Below are 26,741 nucleotides of genomic sequence, written 5' to 3'. Positions count from 1 at the left end.
ATAACCATTCAAAATGGTTGGGGAGTATGAACAGATTTCTAGAAAAATTGCCGATTACAGGAACCATCTGTTTGAGATGCAGACAACACAGACTCATCCCCAACAGCCTGCACTTGTCTTCAACAGTGACGGGACACAGGGCAGAAAATATCCAGGAAGGCTCCACACCCATTTGCACTACTCAAGTAATCCTGAGGACACAGATCAACCTCCAAGTGGCCTCAACGACTCTCTAAGAAGAACACAAATGACCAGCTGTCTGCAAGGAGTAGAAATCCTTCCATCCCCCACCATTCAGTCAGAGCTGAAGAAGCTTCTAGGATAAGAAGTGAAACATCTTCAAAGAAAAACCAATTGCCTCTTGAAAAAGCACCTTTGGGACAACCATTCAGAATATCTTTTTTGCATTGTGCATTGCACAGAGAAATGTGTGTTGCAAATAGATTGCCCTCCTCAAGGCTGCCATCTTGACAATTTTGACAACACCCTGCTGACAAATCGGGATTTTCAGATTTATGAGCAGCCATATGGTAATCCTAGATTTCACTAGCAAGTGTAAATAGAGCAGAGCAAGTGTTTGGTTGATACTATCTCAAGAATAAACAATGGAAAGGAGGAAGTGGAGGAAAAGACACTTTGAATATAGTATTCATTTTTCTCTCCTTATAAATTTGGATGACTAGAACTACTGGAGCAGGGTGGGGACTCAGAGGATAAGATGCTGGGCTTGTCAGCTGGAAAACCAGCAGTCCATGTTTGAGACACAAGTGCACACAATGGGGTGAGCTCCCATCCTCGCTCCAGCTCAGTGGTGGGTTCCGGATCTTGATGCAACCATACAGTGCATCGGGGCCCAGCGTCCACCACTTGAACGTATGCAGCATGCACATGCGTCCTTATCTCCTGTGACGCTCCAGCTGCTTGGTGGAGCGTCGCGCAGGTGCCGCATGCTCCGTGCGCATGCGTGGAAGCGCCAAAGAGTTCAAATACAGGTAAGGAGGGCGGGTGGGCCCTCCAGAGCACTGTACCGGAATGGTAACCTGTGCTCCCGGCAGGCACCGGTACACCCGTACCAGGGCATACCGCCTGTAACCTACCACTACTCCAGCTCCTGCCAACCTAGCAGTTCAAAAGCATGCAAATGTGAGTAGATAAATAGGTACCCTTTCGATGGGAAGGTAACAGCGCTCTATGATGTCATGCTAGCCATGTGACTGTGGAAATGAGATGAGTGCTGCCTCCTATAGTCAGAAACAAGCAGTGGAGTAAAATCCACAGGGAATCTGTTACCTTTTAACGTTTGGTAGGATTACTGGAGAAGTGAACCCAGTGTTTCTTCCCACTGCCAACATTTTCATTGTTTACATGTGCAAGTCAGATTATGGCACTTTATCCAAATATAAATTCTGCAGAAAGATGCATTTATAGCTTTACCTTTTAAGACACTAAAATAAAAATGTGCATCAAATATGCACCAAAGACAAATTCCTTGTGTGTCCAATCACACTTGGCCAATAAAGAATTCTATTCTATTCTATTCTATTCTTTAAAAAAATATTTTTATTGTTTTTACATTTAAAACAGTGCAGCACCGCGAAGTCGTAGTGACTATACAATCATATTATATACAGATAATCTCATCCAATAACTTTTAGCCTACTTAATAATCTATCCTTCTATCCAATCACATTATTTACAGTTTGTTCCAGTCTATTCTGTTCTGTTCTGTTCTGTTCTGTTCTGTTCTATTCTATTCTATTCTATTCTATTCTATTCTATTCTATTCTATTCTATTCTATTCTATTCTATTCTATTATGTCTTATAGTCACAAATGCAGATATTTTAAAATTCACTTCCAGTGCCACTAACAATGGGGCAAAAATAGAATTATTTTAAACAAACTTTAAAGTGATTTTTTTTAAAAAAAATAGTGTTGAAATAATTTTTAAAAGAACTTTAAAACTGAGTTGGGGGACAAGGATGCATTGACAGTCATTAGGCCTTGAGGGCAGAAGTCAGATGTTCTGGCAAAGGATCATCTCTCCTTCTGGGAGCTCTCCGAGGTCCTGCACAGCTGCTGATCAACGTTCCTCAAGTGCAGCTTTTAGGCCAGGATTTTATTTTTAGACCAAAACAATCTAGGGCAGTGTTTCTCAACCTTGGCAACTTGAAGATGTCAGGACTTCAATTCCCAGAATTCTGGGAATTGAAGTCCAGACATTTTCAAGTTGCCAAAGTTGTGAAACACTGATCTAGGGTTTTCCCAGAGCTAGCTATTCATCCATTAAGTCTTCATTAAAACTGTATTAACCTCACCAGTTTTTGACTTTATTGTTTGCAAATGCTGCAATTGTACTTTTGAATCACACACAGCAGTTTGGGGCAACACCTGAAATTCCTACAAACGATCATCCTGCTATTTTCTTCAGACTCATAATGAAGAGAGAAGACCCTTCCCCCAATACAAATGCAGTTTTAACAACAAAAAATGCTCCTGATTAATCTCTTGCATTCCTCTTACACCATAACTATGGATGGCAAGAATGAACAAACCTTTGAGAAGAGAAGGAGAGGACGTGCCCCCTTCCAATCCTCGTGGACTCTGTTTGAAAAGGAGCAACCACTGCAACTCACATCTGCTGATTTCATGCTCTAGTTTGGATGCTCTGACCCAGTTCACAGGCAAATCCATGCAATGTTTTTGTTACTGCTGCTCCCTTCCCTTCCCCCAAGAGATTGGGCCACTAAAGAGATTTCTACATTGCTGATAGCAGGAGAAGCAGACCCAGCAGCAAACCAATTGGATAAACAGCATGTCCACAAGGACAGCAAGAGGGCAAAATCAATACATACCATCCCTCACCACCCAAGAGGAATTAATCAGAATATTCAGGAAACAGCAATGATGGGTACTTTTCTGCAAACGTACGCCGACTAATTTCCTGCTTCTTGTACTAGAAACTGGATGTCCCAGTTGCCACTGCCTTAATTTTGAAATTTCATCTGCTCATTTTTCATCTTTTCTCATTTCCTCATCTTTCCTACTATCTTCTCCTATGGCATCTTATGATTTATCAATTGTTGTTTGTAACTTATGATTAATGATTGTAACTATGATTTATGGCCTATTACTTGCTGTTTATATGTACACTGTGTGCTTATGCTCCAGAGACAAATTCCTTATGTGTCTATCACACTTGGCCAATACAGTATTCTATTCTTTTCTATTCCATTCCATTCCATTCTCCATCCCATCCCATCCCATCCCATATTCTATGTGTTCGCTCTGTCATTTGTGGTCATAAACCCTTACTCTTCATATGATTCCCTCTACACACAATAATAGTTAAATCCTGCATCTTAGACCAGTTCACTTGAAATGCTTTGGGGGAAAAAACTTTTCTAATCTCATGTTCTTCAGATATCTTCCACTACAACATCTACCCTCATATATTGATTCAGGCCAATTCTAGGCCAATATTTCTGCAATGCATCAAGATGGAGACCTCTAACCCAGAGAAAACATTTGAAGTAGAGTCCTGAAGATGGAAATATTTCTGCTTGTACATGATTTTTTAAATATGTATTTTAAGTGCTTGTACATGTACTTAATATATACTTTTTAGCCAGAATTGCAGGGAGTTGGGCAGCATACAATTATAATAAATAAACCTGTTTTCTTAATTTTTTTACTCATTCCAGCAAGCACATTTTCTAGGCAATCCCCATTCCTACACCCAAAGAATACCAGTTATTTAATTACCTTCTTCACAGCCCTGTTATTATCTGTTATTTTAAAGAGAAATTGGATGCTTACCTCAAGCATTTGCTTCATTCATCACCTTGCAAATACAAAGTTCATTAATTTTTTTAAACTTTAGAACATATTTTGTTAGTTATGCATTGATAGATATATATATATATAAACTTTAGAGGGGATATTTTGCATTCCAAAAGCTATTCATGACAACACAGATAAGCTTAGCCCATTAATATTGTTTACAGGTTATACTGGCCAAAACTGTAGTCAGTAGAAATTGGCTTTCATATTTCCAATCTACAAAATGATCATTGTGCAATTGTATTTCATTCAATGCCAAATATTAGCAGTGTGATATGGAATATTTATATTTTCATGCTCTTCACAAATCTTGAATTCACTGTGAATTCAAGAACTAGACAGTAGAGAGGCTCAACACCTATTTATTTACAAGCCATTTGTGGTGTTTACCTTATAAAAATTTCAGCAGAAAAAAATACCCGATCCCACATTTAAACTTAAAGAAGGGAAAGGAAGAAGAAAACAAAAAGAAACAACAGGCTTAATCTCAGCTGTTTCCAGCACCGAGAAGTCAATCCGTATTCCACATTTCAATTCAGGCAAATAACATAGATTTAGCAAGCTTGTTAGTTTATACACACATATTACGGAGGCACTAATGTTGAAGCAATGAAAAATAGAGCTCAGTTTTTTTTTACAAGAGAACACAGACACAACACAAAGACATACCACCACAACACAACTGTGAGTACTCACAGCTCTGAGTACAGGAAGTGGAGATTCCCCACACTGTCTGTATAGTTTGCAGGACTTAGCCAAGGAAGGACCAGTAACAAGAGAGCCTTCATTTTTGCAAACGTTTGCACTTAAGTCTCTTTGCTCCTTCCTTCCTTCCTTCCTTCCTTCCTTCCTTCCTTCCTTCCTTCCTTCCTTCCTTCCTTCCTTCCTTCCTTCCTTCCTTCCTACCTCTCTGCCTCAGTTTCTCTGTGATGGGATACAGAACTTCAAGCTTCCTTTTCTTTTTTTCCTTTTTAAAATGTCAGCCAATTCAGATCCTCCCCGGTCCCTTCCTATAAGCCTTTTTCAACCCAACAGAGAACGCATTACGATCGAATGCAAATCACTTAAATGAAGCTACGCTGGAAGAAAGCTCATTGACCTGCAAGTTGATGTGAGCTGATTCTCCAAAGAAGGTTATAGGGATGGAGGGTTTTAGGGAGAACAGAGCAGAAATAGCTGTAGGCAAAACAGGGCTTAGAGCTGGAAAAAAGGAAGAAGACAGCAAAAAGCCCAGGCTGAGGCAAAGAGCAAAGAGGTTTGCATCCTTCTGCGTTCTCTAGAACGGTTTTTCAGAAGAAGCAGCTGATACATTGACATCATTAGTCAGAAAGGCAGACAGGTTACATGAGCTGAGCTGCATAAGACAAGAGGCAGGGAAGGAATCTGAATGTAGCAGAAGAGATGCAGCCTGGGAGCAGCTGAGGATATATATGTATCTATCACAAACAGAGACCTATTTATTTTTCAGTCACGGACCCCGTTTGATTGGCTTCAACCAGGGAGGGGGAGCATGAAAGCTCTTCATGATGTTACCTAGGCCGAATGTTGACTAATTACACATGCAAGCCCTTCTCTCAAGTTCTAAAATAGGAATAAATGCGGTTAAGATGATTGTGCACAATGTATTTATTTATTTAGAAAGATTACATTGCTGCCTGCTCACACATGGCGACGCGAAGCAGCTTAAAAGGCAAAGGCTCCCCTCGTACAAATGTGCTAGTCGTTCCCGACTCTAGGGGGCAGTGCTCAACTCCGTTTGAAAGCCAAAGAGGCAGCGCTGTCAGAAGACGTCTCCATGGTCATGTGGCTGGCATGACTAAACACTGAAGGTGCACGGAATGCTGTTACCTTCCCAGCAAAGGTGGTTCCTATTTTTCTACTTGCATTTTTTACATGGTTTCGAACTGCTAGGTTGACAGAAGCTGGGACAAGTAACGGGAACTCACTCTGTAAACAGCGCTAGGGATTCGAACCGCTGAACTGCTGACTTTCTGATCAACAAGTTCAGTGTCTTAGCCACTGAGCCACCGTGTCCTTCCAAGGTGGCATACCAAGGATGTGAAAACAACAATACAATACAATACAACACAATACAATACAATACAATAGCAGAGTTGGAAGGGACCTTGGAGGTCTTCTAGTCCAACCCCCTGCCTAGGCAGGAAACCCTATACCGTTTCAGCCAAATAGCTATCCAACATCTTCTTAAAGACTTCCAGTGTTGGGGCATTCACAACTTCTGGAGACAAGCTGTTCCAGTGATTAATTGTTCTGTCAGGAAATTTCTCCTCAGTTCTAAGTTGCTTCTCTCCTTGATTAGTTTCCATCCATTGCTTCTTGTTCTGCCCTCAGGTGCCTTGGAGAATAGCTTGACTCCCTCTTCTTTGTGGCAACCCTTGAGATATTGGAACACTGCTATCATGTCTCCCCTAGTCCTTCTTTTCATTCAACTAGACATACCCAGTTCCTGCAACCGTTCTTCATATGTTTTAGTCTCCAGTCCCTTAATCATCTTTGTTGCTCTTCTCTGCACTCTCTCCAGAGTCTCCACATCTTTTCTACATAGTGGCGACCAAAACTGAATGCCGTGTTCCAAGTGGGGCCTTACCAAGGCATGATAAAGTTGCATTAACACTTCAAGTGATCTTGATTCTATCCCTCTGTTTACGTAACCTAGAACTGTGTTGGCTTTTTTGGCGGCTGCTGCACACAGGTGGCTCCTATTTAAATGGTTGTCCACTAGGACTCCACATAAAAGAAATAAAAAGAATGAAAAGAAAAATTGTAAATAATACCCCCCACAACCCAGCAATGACAGACATTCATACTAGCCATTTATTGGGCTTCCTCCCACTCTGGATTCCCCAGGCCCAATGGCAGGCCCACGTCTTCAGGGCCTTTTGAAAGAGTGTTAATCTAATCTCTGGAGGGAAAGAGGGAGCCACCACGGAGAAGGCCCTTCTTCTGGGTCCCACCAAATGTATCTCCTTAGGGAACGGGACCCACAACATTCCTTACCCTCCCTCTCTAGTAAGTCGAATAGATGTGACCGACAAGAGACAGTCCCTCAGATAACCTGGTCCCAAACCATGAAGAGCTTTAAAGGTGACAGCCAGCAGTGGACCCGGAAGCAAATCGGCAACCAATGCAGCATTGGTTTTTAGATTTAAGTCTCAGAGTCATGAACCAATTAAGCGAACTAATTGTCTCCTGCAAACTTCCCTCCCCTTTCAGCCCTCTTTTATGTCCTCTGGGAGGGGCCATTCATCATCCACCTGTGGCCTTACTCCCAAATCAACCCCTTTTCTTTAGTGTTCCCTTCATCTGCCAACTCTGCGCATGCTCACACTGGGAACAGGCTCCAGCTGTTCATCTGCCTCGCAGATGTCTAATTTTGAAGGCACCTGATAACTGGCATACAGCTCTGGCCCCCTCTCTGCCTCTGACACAGAGCCCCCATCAGAGCCTTCCCCAGACTCCAGGACTGGCCCATCTTCCTCCCCAACCTCCTCACTGTCCGAATCTGCCGCCAGTTCCGCTGGGGGGCCATAACATCATCAAGGTTTTAACTGCTAATTGAACTTAATGATTTTGATATTGGTTTCCGTGGTGACTTCGCCGAACAGATTCTCCGTGATGATTTACACTTCCCATCTTACATAATGATTCTATTCCAGAAAGATCGGCATAACCCAATTTTTGCCTACCTCACCTATGCGCTTGCATCCCATAATAAAACATCGCACTGTGTGCATAATACAAAAGCTTACGCATCTAATATGCCTCATGCTCCACCTCTTACGCCTCTTGGAGGTGTTTGCATGAAACTTTGTGTGACCTAGAAAGCCTCTGAATTTGGTGTTATTGTGGTAAGCGGCCTTTTAATTCATGCAAACTGAAAGATGGAGTATACATTCATTCATAAAATAAAGTAGTTGCTACTAAAAGGTCACGTTATATTTAATATCTACCTTGATAGCCAGATTTAATTATATCATAAGGAAGAAAGAGAGAGTGGTGCAGTGGCATCTTAATCAGGAGGCTGTGAGTTCTATCCTAGGTAGAGGTAGATATTTCTCTCTCTGGACCCAATGAGAATATATCTACTGTGAACTCTGCACTGGCAACAGGAAGGGCATCTGGCCAGTAAACATTCAACTCTGTTCAGTTGTCCCAACTCCACCCTGATGCAAGGGATTATGGGGTCATTAAAAGACAAAAAAAAAAAAAAAATAAGGAAGGAAGATATCTTTTCTATCTGTGTTCTGACCTAGGCTTCCCAAGAGCATGAAGCAAACTCCTTGTCCCAACAAAAACCCTTTTATTAATTGATGTGAATTCTGCTCATTCACATCCAGCAAAGTCTTTCAAGGGAGGATTTACAGTCACAGACCTTATCTGGCTTGGAGAGCTGCCAGGCCGATATCTGCAGAACTTGGCAAGGAGTCTCGGAGAATCACGAACCACTTAAGTGAACTAATTGTCTCCTGCAATCTCCACTCCCCTTTCAGCCCTCTTTTATGTCCTCTGGGAGGGGCCATTCATCATCCACCTGTGGCCTTACTCCCAAGTCGACCCCTGTTCTTTAGCTGTTCCCTTCGTCTGGCAACTCTGCACATGCACACACTGGGAACAGACTCCAGCTGTTCATCTGCCTCACTGATGTCTGATTTTGAAGGCAGCTGATAACTGATATACGGCTCTGGCCCCCTCTCTGCCTCCAACACAGAGCCCTCATCAGAGCCTTCCCCAGACTCCAGGACTGGCCCATCTTCCTCCCCAACCTCCTCACTGTCCGAATCTGCTGCCAGATCCGCTGTCTGATAGAAAACATTATTCAGATTGAGATCTTTTCCGTTCTACATAACACAAATGAATATATCAACATGACCAAAAGGTACTCACCCGTTCTGAAAATGATGTTCAAGATTACAGCGTTGCAGAATTTCCGAACAATGTTCTGTGAAAGGACAGCTCACCATTAGCTTATCCAGGAGCTTATTCACCAGGATGCTTGACTTCCTGCACCTCTGTAGAGCGAGAGCTTTGCGGTCCATAGGACAGAAGTCTTTTTCCACAAGGAAATCCGTAAGGCAAACTGCACAGTACGTGTGTCCACAGGGTGTATCCAGAGGCCGAAGCAAAGGCTGCAAGCAAATATGGCAGATTAGGTCATCATCTGCATCTTCTGTGTAGGTGTATATATGGTTCTCTTCTGGAAGATGCCTTTGGCCACAGGCCAAGCATAATGGAGCAGAGCTTCCTTCTGTCTCTTCCAATGGGTCTTTGGGGTTCATAATTGTACGTTCCCGTTTCACCAATCACAGGAGAGGACGCCCCGGCTGCTATGAGAACTTGTCTCTATCCAGAATTATTAGTTCAGCTGCTCCCGAGAGTCTTCAGACCTGGAGGAAAGCCACATAACGATCAATTAATTTATCTCAATGTTCAAATTCAACATCGTTCATTTCATGATGCAGCACCCAACAATCAAACTTTATTGCATGAATCATTACACTCGGATGGAATATATCGAAAGACTCAGATATATTCATGAAAGTCTAGGAAGAAAAATAGGGATTCCTCTCCAATGGAAACCACCTATATCAGTGTTGGCGAACCTTTTCCGGACCGAGTGCCTAAAGCGCATGCAAATGTGCGCAGGCACATCTGAACCAGTGGTGGGTTCCGGATCCTGTTGCAACCGGTACGGTGCAATGGGGCCGGGCACCCACCACATGAACGCACGCACACACACACACAGCCTGCGCATGTGTACTTACCACCCGTGATGCCTCCGCACCACTCCAGCTGGCGTTGTACGCTCTATGCGTGTGCATGGAAGCTCTGAAAACTTCAAATACCAGTAAGGAGTGCAGGTGGGCCCTCCACAGCACCGTATCGGAACAGTACCTGGTGCTCCCAGCAGGCACTGGTACACCCGTATCAGGGCGTACCGGTCGTAACTCACCACTGGTCTGAACCCCCAAAATGCAATGCGTGTACCCTCATGCGTGTGTTCCCCCCATACGTATCCAGGCCCCCTGTGCATGCATGTGCGGCCTCCCTGCACGCTCCCCGCTCCCTGCACGTCAGAGACCCAAAGACCAGCTGGCCAGCGGGAGGCATGCGCAGTGGAGTTGAATTGGGGCAATGGCTTGTGTGCCATCACGGACCTATATGTACTGCATATTTTGCAATATGTTTCTAAAATCTTTCTATCAAACGAAAGAAACATGCAGCCGTTCCATCTTTCAATCAGTTGATTTTTCCTTGGAAAGGAAAGTGATGGCTGAAGCAGTGAGAAAATAGAATATAGCAATAAAGGACACCAATCCTTAGGAAAATTCCATGAGGTAATAATATCGCACTAGAGAAATGTTGGGGAAAAAATGAAATGCAAACATCTCAAAAAGCTACATCCCTTTCAAGCTTGTATAAAGTTCCTAGGAATTATTGTAGCCAGCATGATCAAACGAAGAAGTTCTCCAGTGTTACCTAATCACATATAATCGATCCCAACCCCTGAAATTAAAACTAAATAAAAATGGCTTCTACAATTATTTATTCACTTGCCACACACGGACATACACATGCCACCCCAGGTTACAAATAATTAAAAGTATGATAAACATGTCCATATGTCATGCCAAGCTATGTTTTAGAAACATTCAGAAAATGTTTGGATCTCTGCCTCATGTTAGGTCACATACCGAAGTTTATCATCCATAAAGCCTAGGTTTACGCAACCTATCCTTCCAACCCAAACAGACCACATTATATTATGTCTTAGCGTGATGTGTGAACTACACATCACGCTAAGGTCTACTAGGTCTGAGAAGAGTGTGGCAGAAACAGAGGTAGAACTTCCGGCCCTCTCTGGATCAGCTGAGCCATGGGCCGTGGGCTGAGGTTAAGGGGCCTCCTGCACCTCAAAAATAATAAGAACTAGCACTTATTTCGGGGGTCAAAAGAAAATAAGACCCTGTCTTATTTTCGGGGAAACACGATAGATAGATAGATAGAGAGATAGAGATAGAGATAGAGAGAGAGAGAGAGAGAGAGAGAGAGAGAGAGAGAGAGAGAGAGAGAGAGATGATAGATATAGATAGACAGACAGACAGACAGACAGAGAGAGATAGAGATAGAGAGATAGAGATAGTCAGACAGACAGACAGACAGACAGAGATTGATAGACAGACAGATAGAGATAGATAGATACAGAGATTGATAGATAGATAGATAGATAGATAGATAGATAGATAGATACAGAGATTGATAGATAGATAGATAGATAGATAGATAGATAGATAGATAGATAGATAGATAGATAGATAGATAGATAGATAGAAGTAGGAGCGGGAGAGGGAGGGAGGGAGGGAGGGAGGGAGGGAGGGAGGGAGGGAGAGAGAGAGAGAGAGAGAGAGAGAGAGAGAGAGAGAGAGAGAGAGAGAGAGAGATATCAGTGCTTCCTGCTTCTGTATAACTCCTTTCTATCTGGTGGCACAATGCTTTGAACTCTGGTTTATGTATGGAAAGACATTGCTATCCAAACTCTAAAAGGTTACCTGACAATTTCATTAATTTCACTGGATGGGGAAAGACGGAGCAGGGAGAATCCTCTCTTGATGTACCATTTATATATCAAGTATAAGAAAAAGGCAGAAAAGGATACGGGTCAAAACCTGTTTATGTTATCCACAGCCTGTGTTTATAATGGAAGTAACTTCTGCATGTCATTCTTCATTCTGTCATCACTGTTAATCTTACGGCATACATGTTTACATCTTGAGGATTCAGAAAGAGGAGATTTCTTTTCACATTGGTTTCAAGTTATGAACAAGGACCATATTTATTCCGAATTTATCCTGGTGGGTTTGGTGATCTTATGACCTACGAAGTGTACAGGTAATCCTCAACTTACAACCACAACTGAGCCAGGAATTACTGTTGTTAAGCGAGACTGTTGTTAAGTGAATTTTGCCCTGTTTCACGACCTGTCTTGCCGTATTTGTTAAATGAATCACTGCGGTTGTTAAATTAGTAACATAGTTGTTAAGGAAACCTGGTTTCCCCATCGACTTTACTTTTCAGAAGGTCCCAAAAGAGGATCACATGACCCCAGGACACGGATGGTGCTCATCTCCGTTTCAAAGCCGAAGAGCCAGCGCTGTCCAAAGACGTCTCCATGGTCATGTGACCGGCATGACTAAATGCTGAAGGAATGCTGTTACCTTCCCACCAAAGGTGGTCCTTGTTTTTTCTACTTGCATTTTTACGTGATTTCGAACTGCTAGGTTGGCAGAAGCTGGGAGAACTAACGGGAGCTCACTCTGTTATGCAACACTAGGGATTTGAACCAACCTTTCTGATCGACAAGCTCAGCGTCTTAGCCACTGAGCCACCACCTAAGGGATAGCTATGTAGGATTAAAGAAATTGATCTGAGGGCAGGGAAATATTAAGAGATTCAAGAAGATAAACCTGAAGAGAAAACAGGAGATGACAACCTCCATAGAGAAGACAGTATTGATTGCAGTGTTGCGGGACATACTGTTGTGGCCCAACAGCAACCGTCTGAGCTGTTGGTGGAATCTGACAACGATGAACACTATGGGACTGCCCTGGAGGCTGCGGAAGACTCTGGAGGGTGTTCGGAGTCAGAGCAGGGACTAGAGAGGCCTGTTGGCCACCAGGTGGCATTTAAGTCAGGGAACAGTGAGGAAGAACAGAGGGAGGCTGCCCCTGACGTACGTATGCGTAGGGCTGCGAGGAGGAGGGAGCAGCTTTGGAAAAAGGGTCACAGAAGGAAATAGGAACACGTGGCTACTGATTGGCTCCTCCCAGAGAGCTTATAGGTGGGGCGACGAGAGGGGAATTTTGCAGGAAACAACCATTTACTGATCCAGCCATAGAGAAAGATTGAGAGAATTTCGTGAGTTAAAGCCTTGTTTCATAGAGATAGCTTTCTTGGCTCCCAGCCAAGGCATTGCTTATCTCCCTCCTTAGTTGTGGCAGACAGCCAAGTCTGTGTTCGTATATATTGTAGAGGCTTGGGACCCAACACATACTGAGGACAAATACAGAGTTCCTCAGCAGGCAACAGTCCCTACCTGATCTTACCTGGGTGTGAAAACAAAGTGGACTTGATTCGTACTTGACGTCCATTCGTACTTGGATGGGACATCTCCAGACAGTACCATAGCTGTAGACCAAGGGTGTCAAACTCAATTTCATTGAGGGCCGCATCAGGGCTGTGTTTCACTTTGGGGGGGCATGGCCAGGGTGGGAATGGCCAGCTTGGCGTCCCTCGTGTCGGGGGGGGGGTGTCACTTGTGTCGGGGGTGCTTGTGGTGGCCCAAAAGTTCTGCCAGCAAAAACAGGCTCACAAGCTCCGTTTCTGGCTGCGACGGCTTCCTGCAACCTTCGGGCCGTGGCCCTCCTGAGTGCTGTTTTCACTGGCAGAGGCACTGCGAGCCAGTCCTTTGCTTTTTCCAGATCTATGCACCCTGCGGGCCAGATCCGACCCCCAGGCCTTGAGTTTGACACCCCTGCTGTAGACTATACCACTGTTTCTCAACCTGGGCAACTTTGAGACATGTGGACTTCAATTCCCAGAAATCCCCAGCCAGACTTCTGGGAACTGAATGCCACATGTTTTTTTTAATATATATAATGCTGGTTTTGTTGTATTCGGGTCTTTTCCCGTGTAAGATCTTACAGGGAAAAAGACCCGAATACAACAAAACCAGCATACCTACACCCGTGAAACACACAGACACACACAGACACACACACAGACACACACAGACACACACACAGACACACACACAGACACACAGACACACACACACACACACACACACACACACACACACACACATATATATATATATATATATATATATATATATATATATATATATATGTTGTATGTTGTACCCATGCTTATATATATGTGTGTGTGAACAGCCCAGGTTCAAATCCCAGTAAGGGTATGGCTAGCTGATGAGAGCTAAATAGCTTGAAATAGATCTATACTAGTCTCCCTTTATTTATTTATCAGCACAAATACCACACACACACACACACACACACACACACACACACACACACACACACACACACACACACACACACACACACACACACACACACACACACACACACATATATATATATATATATATATATATATATATATATATATATATATATATATATATATATGTTGTATGTTGTACCCATGCTTATATATGTGTGTATATATGTGTGACTTGAACCTGGGCTGTGTTACATATTAGGCAGATTTGTTAGCCACTAAGCCACAGGCTCTCCTTCTTATCAGCTGAGCCAGGGAAATAGGTATGTATTTGTGTTACAACCCCTGGTATGCCCAAATATGGGAGGGAGCTCACCACTCCCTCTTTCTGTCATTCAGCTCATCACAGAAGACCATCCAGGCAGAAAACCATATTTTTATTTTTAATGTTGCCTTTTTATATTTGTGTTGTATTTGTGCTGATAAATAAATAAAGGGAGACTAGTATAGATCTATTTCAAGCAATTTAGCTCTCATCAGCTAGCCATACCCTTACTGGGATTTGAACCTGGGCTGTGTTACATATTAGGCAGATTTGTTAGCCACTAAGCCACAGGCTCTCCTTATCAGCTGAGCCAGGGAAATAGGTATGTATTTGTGTTGCAACCCCTGGTATGCCCAAAGCTCAGCTGATAAGGAGGAGAGGGACTTTGCAATGTCCCTGAGATCAGCAAGACGTATTCTTCCTGTTCACCGTCTCTGCGGGACGGTTTAGGTCCGATTGGACCACCCAGCAGCAAAAGCATCGGCTGTGGTCTCGGAGCATCAAGACCGCATGTCCGTATTATCACGACGTTGGCTCCTCCTCCTCCCTGAATGCCACATGTTGGGAAGGTTGAGAAACACTAGAATAGATGGAGAGAGCTGGCTAAAGGATTCCAGAAAGTAGAAATGGCAACTCAACCCCATACTGTTATTAAGAAAACTACATGAATATGTTTGTGAAGTCACAGAACAACAAAGCTCTATGGGGACCTTGGAGGTCTTCTAGACCAATCCACTGCTCAAGCAAACAAATCTCTTCTTAAAAACGTCCAGTGATGGAGCACCCACAACTTCTGGAGGCAGGTTGTTCCACTGATTAATTGTATTGTCAGAAATTTCTCCTTAGTTCTGGGTGCTTCTCTCCATGATTAGTTTCCATCCATTGATTCTTGTCTTGCCTTCAGATACTTTGGAGAATAGGTTGACCCCTTCTTCATTGTGGCAACTTAGCAAGAATTTTTACTTTTCTTCTTTTTTATTATTTATTCATATTCCAGCTTATTTTTTTAAAGAAATAACCAAAGTCTACGAGCATAACTAATACTCCTTCCTCTTCCTATTTTCCCACAACAACAACACTGCGAGGTAGGCTGGGCTGAGGGAGTGTCTGTCCCAAAGTCACCCAGCCAAGGTCGGACAGAAACTCATGGTCTAAAAAGAAATATTGGACAGATCAGTTCTTGCTGTTTCGAACCAATATTTAATGCAAGTTAAATAACACAGGTGCTGCTGTAATTATTTCACGAGCAAAGAATGTCAGACCTTCTGATTTTCGGTCTGCAGTCTTGAATTTCAATCACTTCTTCCTGTTATCCTGGGTCTGATGCAGAAAGAACCCGAAGGCACCTTAAAGGCAGGCTGGGATTCAGTCAGTTCGGACTGGTTCGGGTGAACTGGATGCTAATTTTACATCTGGTTCACTGAACTGGTGGTTGCAAGGATTGGCTGTCCCTGCTCACCATGGCCTGCCCACCATGCCCCTCCCCTCCCAGGAGTCTCCACACGGCCTGTTTTAGATGCTAGGTAAGTGCAGAGCCCGCACGGAGGCTCTGGGAGGGTGAAAAATGGGTGTCCCGAAAATCCGGAGGCTGGAAACAGGCCTGTTTCCAGTCTCCCGACGGCCTCTGAAGCACAGAGGAGGCCGTTTCCGCCTCCCGGAAGCTCAAAGACAACCTCCAGAGCCTACGGAGGGCAAAAACACCGCCTCACTGTGGTGCAGGAGGCCAAGTAGGCCATGCCCACCCTGGCCATGCCCACCAGCAACTGGTCAGAGAACCAGTTGCTAAAATTTTTGAATCCCATCCCTGCGTTATTGCAGGGGTCTAAAAAAATGTCCTATGCTAATATATACTTCCAAGATAACCTGGTCTGTCAGGTCTAGCCAGATACTATATAAACATGTGTAGCCTCTAACAGCATCCAGGGAGAACATGAAGAACCCATCTACTATACATGCTCATTCCTGCGGCTTCAAAGGATTCCAGTGAGCTGTCCAAAAACTCATCAGCATTTTTTACAGGCTGCTAGACGTCGGTACCTTTCTTTGCCAAAGAGGATGTTGGGCATGCAAAGCACTCCATACCTATTTGGAAAGTCATCTTAATGAGTCAATATCTGAGGGTTGGAAGAAGATTCAGCATCATCTCTCACTCTAATTCATCCAACTGACACCAAGCATATGATTCTCTCTTCCGCAATTTACAGGCTGAAATATAGCCTCTCCCTTCAGGTCAGTTTTGCTGTTTATGAAAAGGAAATTGATGTTTCGGCATGTTTCAGCCATATGGAATCTGGACTCTAGGATTCGTTGGCTGAAAGCCCCAGGGTGAAGAGGCACAAACAGGGGGGCAGGATCCACCCACCCCAAATCTCCTGGTTGACTTTGTACATCCTAGTAGATAGATACAGCATCTTTTGTGAACTACCTAATGACAATTCCCTATTTTGGGGTGAACAATTGGGGAACTGAGTCAGCAAAGATTGAAAAGAGCTGCTTATAGTTCCCTGGTGATAGCTATGAACTTCTGGGAAGAAATATATCCAAAAGGGAAGAGGGATAATGGCAAAGTTAGCTGTGGAAAAGCTGGGGCTTTAGGCATCATAAAAGATGGTTAAAATCCCCTTAGTTTTGTTACTAGCAGTAAAGAAATTTATGCATAAACATGGCATGTTCACCATTATTCCTTCACTGCTATTGCAAAACTGAATTTCTAAATAGGATTTACAAAGACAATTTGAGACATTTTTTAAAATGTCTTATTCTGACCTAGGCTTCCTGATACAGTAAATCAGCAAATGATTACCATATTTTCCGGAGTATAAGACACACCAAGATTTTGAAGAGGCAAATTTTTAAAAAACGTTTTTGCACTCTGCAGACCTCTCAAAAAAAGGGCATGCATAACCTTTAGGAGGCCTATAAAGTGCTCCTGGGGGCTGGGGGGGCAAAATTGAGCAAAAAAAGGCCTGTTTTTTGTGCATTTCTGCCCTCTCCAGCCCCCAGGAGCACTCTGAAAGCCTGCTAAAGGCTCTGCACAGCCATTTTGGTGAAGGGGGCGGGGTTTTGGGAGGCCAAAAATGCTGTATTCAGTGTATAAGACGCACCCGGATTTTCAGCCTCATTTTTGAGGGGAAAAGGTGCGTCTTATACTCTGAAAACTCTTTTTATTTCAAAGGCTGTGAATTATATTCATTCACAGCCCATAATGAGTTCCAAATAGTAGTAAAGAGTTCTACAGCAGGCTGCCAAAGTCCTTCAGGATAAGGCTAATAAGAATCCACCTTTATCTTCTTTGAAAACGCTGCCTAAAATAAGCCCTCCCCGAAAATATTGCAACATGGCAGCAGCTATGAGGTGACCACGCTCGCCGCCTCCTGCACCTCAAAAATAATAAGACCTCCCGAAAATAAGGCCAAGTGCTTATTTTGGGGGTCAAAAGAAAATAAGACCCTCACTTATTTTGGGGGAAACACGGTAGTTTTGCTCCCAAAATTGCAGTTAAAGAGAACAATTATTGTTTTTTCCCAATAATATATTATTGCTGGAAGTTCTGTGAAATAGCAAAGTTCAAAAAACGTGCGGAATATTTTTTTCTAACTTATCTTGTTATTTAGAAGGTGGCAATGTTGGTATTAGCTACTCAAAAAATATACACACAACCATATATTGTTAACTGCAACGGTATTGTATAAGCGGTTGTGAAAGACTTTAAGAGCTTCCTGATTTGCTATATAGTGGTTTTGTGGGTTTAAACACTGAAGCATTATTAAGCTGCATTCAACTGGTTTTCTATTTATTTATTCTACTTATATGTTGCTTACATTTTTCTGAAGTCTCAATTGAGCAACACAATCTTGGATTGCGATGAGGTGTGGTAATAAATAAATAAATAAATACATTCTCATGGTCTTGTATGTGTAATAAGCACCTCAAGTCTAGAATTTATTCATTTATTTATTTGTTAAATAGATATGCCATCCATCTCGCCATCCAAAGTGACTCGCTATCCAAAGCAGTATATAACTGGAAGCAGTTGGAATCTTAAGCATTTAGTCAGCTATAAAGTCCTCCTTTTGTCTTTCAAATCTTAGGTATGAAGGCTACTTTAACAATAATGGGTTGTCCAATAGAGATCAAAATTCCATTGGGACATATCTGAACACATAACATTTTAATAAGTAAGCATTAGAAATGACTATTAATGAAGCTAGAATGAAGCTAGATTTCCATGAATAAACCTCATTCTACTGTAATTCATATCTTTAAAACCATGTTATAAATAGTGATACTGTAAACCAAGGATGTCAAACTCAAGGTCCACAGGCCGGATCCAGGCCCGGCCCATGGGGTGCTTAGATCTGGCCTGCGGGGCTGTCCTGAAAATAGCCAAGGACCGGCCCACAGTGCCTGTACTAGCGAAAATGAGGCAGCAGAAGGCTGTCATGGCTGAAAACGGCTGAAAACGGAGCCCGTTTTCGCTGGCAGAGGGCTGCTGGAGGCTGTCATGGAAATACCCCAGCCCTCCCGGGCCACCACAGGTGCCCACAACACAAGTGGCGTCAAGCTGGCCGTGCCTACGGCTGTGCCCCCCCGCCCTCCCTCCCGAGGTCAATCACAACCCTGATGCGGCCCTCAATGAAATCGAGTTTGACACCCGGGCTCTAAATATATACTTAACTACTGGCTTACAATTAATGATAAAGATTAACCATTTACCATATTTTTGGCATATAAGACGCACCTTTTTCCCTCAAAAAAGAGGGTGAAAATCTGAGTGCATCTTATACACTGAATAAAGCATTTTTTGCCTTCCAAAACCCCGTCCCTTTTGCAAAAATGACTGTGCATTGTCTTTAGGAGGTTTCCAGAGTGCTCCTGGGGGCTGGGGAGGGCAAAAATGAGCACAAAATGGGCCATTTTTTGCTTGTTTTTGCCCTCCCCAGCTCCTAGAAGCACTCTATAAGCCTCCTAAAGGCTATACATTCCCTTTTTTTGACAAAAAATGGGCCCATGTTTGCGAAAAACAGGCCATTTTGGGGAGGTCTGCAGAGTGCAAAAACTTTTTTTTTTAAATTTGCCTCTTCAAAATCTTGGTGCATCTTATACTCCGAAAAATATGGCAATTCTTACTCATAGAAGTAAGCTTGAAGGCAGCCACATAAAAGAAGTCTTCTTGAGTGCCACTCTAAGTAAATTGGAGGTTCCATTCCCACGAGGCTTTGAAATGAATTAACCACTAGCATCAAATCAGTGTTTTCCCCCCTTTCTCCTCTATTTGTCTCTCCTCCTTTCCTGTTTCCCACTATTTTCATTTGTATTTTACATTTTGATAAGTTTAGTACAAATTATTTTCAAAGAGGAAAAAAGAAAAATTCACTCAAACTGCACTTTAAAAAGGGTATATTATAAAGAAAATTGTGTGAACGTAGTGGCAATTACATATTTAAAAAGAATTTAATTGGGAAATTTTGATTTTAAAGACCAGCAATATCAAAGAAGAAAGGCAGAACAAATTGCCTTTTTGTAAAAAAAAAAAAAAAGTGATTGGACCAGTGCTAACATCTATGGCAATGATTTCCAAAGCATTCTTGTCTCTATTCTCAAGCAGCCAAAATTCTACCTGGGCACATTAGATGCTCATTCTTAAGTATTCACAAATAAAATTCAGTGCAGTTGGAATACAGGCATAAATAAGCATACATAAGCTTGAAACTTTTATCATTTTGACCTATCGCAGGGGTGTCAAAGTTGATTTTATTGAGGGCCGCATCAGGGTTGTGATTGACCTCTGAGGATTGGGGTGGGTGTGGGCAGCTTGACGTCACTCATGTTGGGGCACCTGTGGTGGCCAAGTGCTAAGACAGGACTTCCCTCAGACCCTCCCTCCCTCTCATTATAACCTTCCTTCCTTCCTTCCTTCCTTCCTTCCTTCCTTCCTTCCTTCCTTCCTTCCTTCCTTTTCTTCTTTTTCCTTCCCTCTTTATTCTCTTTTCTTCTTCCTTCCCATTTCCTTATTTTTCCTTCCTTGCTCTCTTCCCATCTTCCCTTCTTCCTTTCTTGTCCCTTCTTGGATGCTCAAATGCAAAAGAGGAAACATTTCTCCCTTTGTTTTGTTTTTGTTTATTAGGTCTCTGTCAGCAAAAACGGGGCTTGAGGGGGACGCGCGCATCCCCCCCGAACTCCGTTTTTGCTGGCGGAGGGCTGCAGGAGGCCATCGAGGCCAAAAATGGAGTCTGGGAAGACGGCACACGGCCCTCCCTAGCTGTTTTCGCTGGCAGAGGCACCATGTCAGGGGAAGATATTTCACCCTGAACTAGATGAGGCTTAGACCGCGGCTTTTTCCAAACAGCATATCTTCAAGGAGCGAAAAATGAAGTCCAATAACAAGTTCTAATTAAAAAACAAACTTTTAATACAAAAATAATAAAATAGAAAATAAAACAAATCTATCTAATTGTTACATTTTGGCAGAAGTAGTTTGTCTACCAGCTTCCTGGCAGACGAACAATATCAAAAGGAAAGAAGTCTCTGGAATGTGTGATGAGCATGCGCAATAAATCATTGCTGATAAGGGCTTATGACCTGCACAGTAATTCATCAGTAATTATTCAGTTCAGTTCGGCTAGCAAACATTTAACGCAGTGATACACCATGGGCGGGTCCTTTGCTGTTTATAGGGCAGCCCTGCGGGCCAGATCTAAGGACCTTTGAGTTTGCATTGAGTTTGACAAGAGTGTCAATATCAAGTGTAAAAGATATTATTACCCTGTTTCCCTGAAAATAAGACCTCCCTGGATAATGAGCCTAATCGGGCTTTTGAGCGCATGCGCTAAAATAAGCCCTCCCCCCAAAATAAGCCCTCCCTGAAAATATTGCAACACAGCAGCAGCCATGAGGTGACCACAGTCGCTGCCTCCTGCACCTCAAAAATAATAAGACCTCCCCAAAAATAAGGCCAAGTGCTTATTTTGGGGGTCAAAAGAATATAAGACCCTATCTTTTTTTCGGGAAAACATGGTATAAGACATTGAAGTATTTTATTTTTTTAAATGATGCTGTATTTTTTGCTGAATGCTGTATTAAAAAAGCAAGTCCTGAGAGCTACTTTTAAATTAATGTATTCATTTATTCAGTAATTAGTTTCACCTTTCATTATTATTTATTCAGCTCCTGGAATTTCCCAAGTCCATATCTCTTAAAGTTGCTAAGGTTGAGAAACACTGATTTAATCCCTTAACCTAGTGTAAATTAGTGTATATTAAGAAAGGATGCATGCCTTATATTCTTCTAGCTTTTGCAATTAGGTTGAATGTTGAATGTTTTAGTCCACACATTAAAGATAAGTAGATTATGCCCATCTAAAGTGATTTGGGATTTGACTAGCAAAAACCCCTTCCAACCCCTTATCTATCTATCTATCCATCTATCTATCTATCTATCTATCTATCTATCTATCTATCTATCTATCTATCTATCTATCATCTATCTATCTATCTATCTATCTATCTATCTATCTATCTATCTATCTATCTATCTATCTATCTATCTATCTATCTATCTATCTATCTATCTATCCTCAGCCCTTTATGCATTTGTTTATTTGGGCAAAACTAGTAACAGGAGCAACACTACAGGCTTTTAGTAATTTTGTAGACCAGAAGAGAGAATATTCTTACATTTGGACTAATATCTTATGCAACTTTCTTTTCAGCCAGTCCCAACTGGGCCTCTTTTCAGGTTGCAACTCCATCAGTGACACACCTCACGTGGTAAAATATATCCCTTCAGTTTTAAGTATTTATCTACAGAACCAGAAAACTAAACACTAACCCCAGATCAGAAAGCAATATATTTTTACATAAACATTAAATAAAAAAAATTTAAAAAATCAGTGTTTTAATTTTAAGAAAATGCATTGTAGCCTCCATTAACCTACAGAATTCCCTGCCCCTGAAAATTGTCTTGATATGGTCTCCAAAGCAGGACAAGAAGCAATGGGTGGAAACTAATCAAGGAGAGAAGCAACCTAGAACTAAGGAGAAATTTCCTGACAGTTAGTTAGAACCATTAACCAATGGAACAACTTGTTTCCAGAAGTTGTGAATGCTCCAACACTGGAAGTTGTTAACAAGAGATGGGACAACCACTTGTCTGAAGTGGTATAGGATTTCCTGGCTGAGCAGGGGGTTGGACTAGAAGACCTCCAAGGTCCTTCCAACTTCTTCTCTTCTCTCCTCTCCCCTATTCATTATCAGAATGGAAGGAAGGAAGGAAGGAAGGAAGGAAGGAAGGAAGGAAGGAAGGAAGGAAGGAAGGAAGGAAGGAAGGAAGGAAGGAAGGAAGGACCATCCATTATGATTTGACTATACATATAGTTCTGCAAAGGTATCTGTTCCAAAACAAAAAATGCTATATATACACAGAAGTATTTGACAGCAGACTTTATATGTGCTATTTAGTAGGTTGTAGAAACAAGTCTTAGGCAGATGGCAACTTGCATATTCAACACTATCCTGCATGTTTAGGCCTTTTTAAGTCTGCGACTCTATTCTGCATATGAGAGATGAAAGCGCTTACCTCCGCTCTAGAAGTCTTGGGAGGTTTCAGGTGCTGAGAACTTTGTGCCTTCACAGTATTTCACTTCTCTTCCGACCCCCTCGCCCAAACCTCCTCCCCCCTTACTCCAGTTCAAACCGCCCCTAAATAAAAGCGACTGGACCTTCTAGCTATTTGGTAGCAGAGCAATGCTAACCTTTGGGAGAACTATGTGGCTGGCTGGTTCCCAGCAGAACGATCCAGGAGCCGAGAGGCGCAGGCAATGCCAGCAGTTCCAGGCAAAAATGCTTCCCCAGCAGGCTTCTCCCTGGCGTACATCCGGAGACAGTCATGCATGTGAAGCAAATCAGGTGCCCCATCCTGAACCAGTCCTTAAAATATGCATGGCTCCTAATTGCCCTCATAAATGCAGTGGCACAGCCTGTAATCAATCTTATTATGAAAGCGGGTGACAGTTAGAAGCGGGTTGCGGCACTGAACGTCTTGTCTTTTGCCAGGCAGGTGGGTCAGCTGCTGAAGGCCAAATGGCATGGCTGAATGGAAAGGGCAGCACAGCACGCTTGCTTGGCCATTAACAACCCCTCTGTGGGTGAAGCCCTCAGGGTGTTTCTGGCTTTGAAGAAGACGCTGCCTCTGGAAATGATCCACTTTGCGAGATGGTTGTGTGGGAAGCCCTCAAAGCACGCGTACTTTTGAGGAATATTTTTAAAAAGGCAGAGCATTATATTATCCTAAATGAGAAATGGAGAAATGTGTTTTTTTAGAGGCAGGAAGCAGCCCCCAAGTCTTCCTTAATAGCCCACAGCACTTAAGAGATAAAGAGCTTATTGAAAGAGGAAGCCAACTCATCTAGATGGCTCCATTCATAAGCAAAGCAAATGCGGCAGGCAGAAATCCATTCAGGATATTTTCAAACTGTTTGCAACAAAGTTTGGCAGCTAACAAAGGCAGAGTGATAGGGTTAGAAGCAGCCCCTCACCCAAGATCCAACACAGGATGAAAGTCATTAGCCACAATAAGAATTGCCCAACACCCTTTCAGAACACAAAAGCCCCTTCACTGCAGCATCCCAGAGCAGCCCAAACTTCACCTGAGAGCTCAGATAAACAACAAGCCAGAGGTTGTCTAGATTAGCTCAGACAAACACCTAGGATTTACATTTCCTCTTTTGCCTCTAGAGCCAGCTATGACCCCTTCATGACCCCCATAGGAATATGTCAACAGCCAATAGAATATTAAAGGACATGTTCATGCACAGGAACAGGAAACTCAAATACAAATTCCCAAAGAAGGTATAAAAACCCACCCAACTTATATTTATATTAGCTTTGTACAGTTCTTTTAATTGCATTTTAACCTCCTCCATGCCAACTGTACATATTTAACTTTTTTTATTGTATTTTGTTATATTTTGCATGGACTGTACACCGCCCCGAGTCCCTTTTGGGAGAGGGGGCGGTCTAGAAGCATCAAATATAAATAAATAAATAAATAAATAAATAAATAAATAAATAAATAAATAAATAAATAAATAAATAAATAAATAAATAAATAAATAAATAAATAAATAAATAAATAAATAAATAAATAAATAAATAAATAAATAAATAAATAAATAAATAAATAAATAAATAAATAAATAAATAAATAAATAAATAAATAAATAAATAAATAAATAAATAAATAAATAAATACCCACTCTCAACTCCATTTTGTCAGTTGCCCAGAATCACATGTGCTTCCACTTCATCCACAAACCATCTTTCCAAGCAGCCTCCATGATTCCAGTATCTTTCTCCCAGCTTAGAATTGAACCAGATGAATTTTTCTTCCAACAATTGCTCTTGTAATCACATTCATGGGCTATGAAAGCCAAAGGTAAAGGTTCCCCTGGCACATATGTGCTAGTTGTTCCTGACTCTAGAGGGTGGTGCTCATCTCCGTTTCAAAGCCGAAGAGCCAGCGTTGTCCGAAAGCATCTCTGTGGTCATGTGGCCGGCATGACTAAATGCCAAAGGCGCACAGAACACTGTTACCTTTCCACCAAAGGTGGTCCTTATTTTTCTACTTGCATTTTTATATGCTTTCGAACTGCTAGGTTGGCAGAAGCTGGGACAAGTAACGGGAGCTCATTCGATTACGCGGCGCTAGGGATTCGAACTGCTGAACTGCTGACTTTCCTGATCGACAAGCTCAGCATCTTAGCCACTGAGCCACTGCGTCCCTCGTAGTGTAAAGAAATAGGCAAAAGACAGCATTATAGATTTTAGACTGCCTTCTAGAACTAATAGGTTATTAAAAGTTAATATACGCAAATCTGTGTCAACATTTCCAGTGATAATGGTTGCTTCTTGGGCTGAAAGTTACAGGAAAGTAAACTTATTAAAAAGACAGGCTGATACAAAATAAGTAAAGGTGCCAAGCTCAGATATACCACAAATGGAAAGAAATTAGAAGCCTTTTCCCATGGGATGGAGGAAATACAAAGATGGACTAAAGCCAAATAATCCAAGCTAGCCAGCCATATTTTAGGGCTGAGTGTTGTGAGAATTCAGTCTTTGTGGTACATTTATGGTGCAAGATATTATGCAAACTATGAAAATGGGATTAATTCCATACACCACAATAAAATTAATTGTGGTAAACATGTCATGTGATACACAACCGACCTGAGCCTGGGGAGCTGACAAATGTTTTTTTTTTGGGGGGGGGGAACTGGAGTTGGCAATATTTTTCCTGTGACTCCATAAGTGCCAGGGGGGGGGGGGAGTTTTAAAGTGAAATATGAACTCTGCAGCCAACTGAGTCTCCCAGCAGATAAAATGGGACCAATCGTCCTTTCAATTGTGTATTACAAGGCTTCTGTTGTGGCCCACCAGTGGAGCTAGCTGCAGATTCAGAGAGTGAGGAGTTTGGGGAGGAAGATGGGCCAGTCCTGGAGTCTGGGGAAGGCTCTGATGAGGGATCTGTATCGGAGGCAGAGAGGTGGGCCAAGGCGATCTGACGGTTATCAGGTGCCTTCAGAGTCAGACATCAGAAGAACAGCTGGAGCCTGTTCCCAGTGTGTGCATGCACAGAAGTGCCAGATGAAGGGTACAGCTAAAGAACAGGGGTCGACTTGGGAGTGAGGCCACAGGTGGACAAAGAATGGCCCCTCCCAGAGGAAATAAAAGAGGAGTGAAAGGGGAGTGGAGTTTGCAGGAGACAATTAGTTCGCTTAATTGGTTCGTGACTCTGCGAGACTCCTTGCCAAGTTCTGCAGATATCGGCCTGTCAGCTCTCCAGGCCAGATAAGGTCTGTGACTGTAAATCCTCCCTTGAAAGACTTTGCTGGATGCGAATGAGCAGAATTCACAGTCAATTAATAAAAGTGTTTTTGTCAGGACCAGGAGTTTGCTTCCTGCTCTTGGGAAGCCTCAGTGAGAACAGTCCCCACCTGCTTTCAGTTCCAACTGAATCCGACCCAACTTTGTAAAATTACATCCTTTTTGTTTAAAACAACCTTAACCAACAGGTTAAGAAAGCCAACTGCAACAGATGTACAGTAGCCACTTTTCATCCAAAGGATGAGCTCATCTTTTGCTTATCTCTGCCCCATGGAAGACATATATATCTCCATAATGAACACAAATTTCACTTTATCCCCCCCCCACTCGTTTCTGAAAAGTTCTGATTTTTCCTGATATACAGGTAGTCCTCAACTTATGACCACAATGAAACCCAACATTTATGTGGCTAAGTGAGACACTTGTTAAATGAGTTTTGCCCCATTTTACAACCTTTCTTGCCACAGTTGCTAAGTGTATCATTGCCGTTGTTAAGCTAGCAACACGGTTGTTAAGTGAATCTGGCTTTGTCATTGACTTTGCTTTGTCAGAAGGTCTCAAAAGGGGATCACCTGATCCCAGGACATAGCAACTCTCATAAATATGAGTCAGTTAGCCGAGCATCTAAATTTTGATCACATGAACCTGGGG

General features: G+C 42.5%; 1 protein-coding gene across 7 annotated transcripts in view; it reads right to left on the bottom strand.

The window, feature by feature from the left end:
• Positions 1–26,741, bottom strand: part of LNX1 (ligand of numb-protein X 1) — a 181,817-nt gene that overhangs the window by 90,402 nt on the left and 64,674 nt on the right. For all 7 annotated transcript variants that reach the window (XM_081959294.1, XM_081959293.1, XM_081959297.1 and 4 more), the window contains exon 2: positions 8,748–9,247. In XM_081959294.1, the coding sequence (XP_081815420.1) occupies positions 8,748–9,139 (392 nt within the window). In that variant the 5' untranslated portion in view covers positions 9,140–9,247. The remainder of the gene's footprint in view (positions 1–8,747; positions 9,248–26,741) is intronic.

The sequence above is a fragment of the Natrix helvetica genome, assembly GCF_964273705.1.
Source record: "Natrix helvetica genome assembly, chromosome: 7".
Classification (NCBI taxonomy): Eukaryota; Metazoa; Chordata; class Lepidosauria; order Squamata; family Natricidae; genus Natrix; species Natrix helvetica.
The sequence above is the reverse complement of the archived record's forward strand: the minus strand, read 5'-3'. Positions and strand labels throughout refer to the sequence as shown.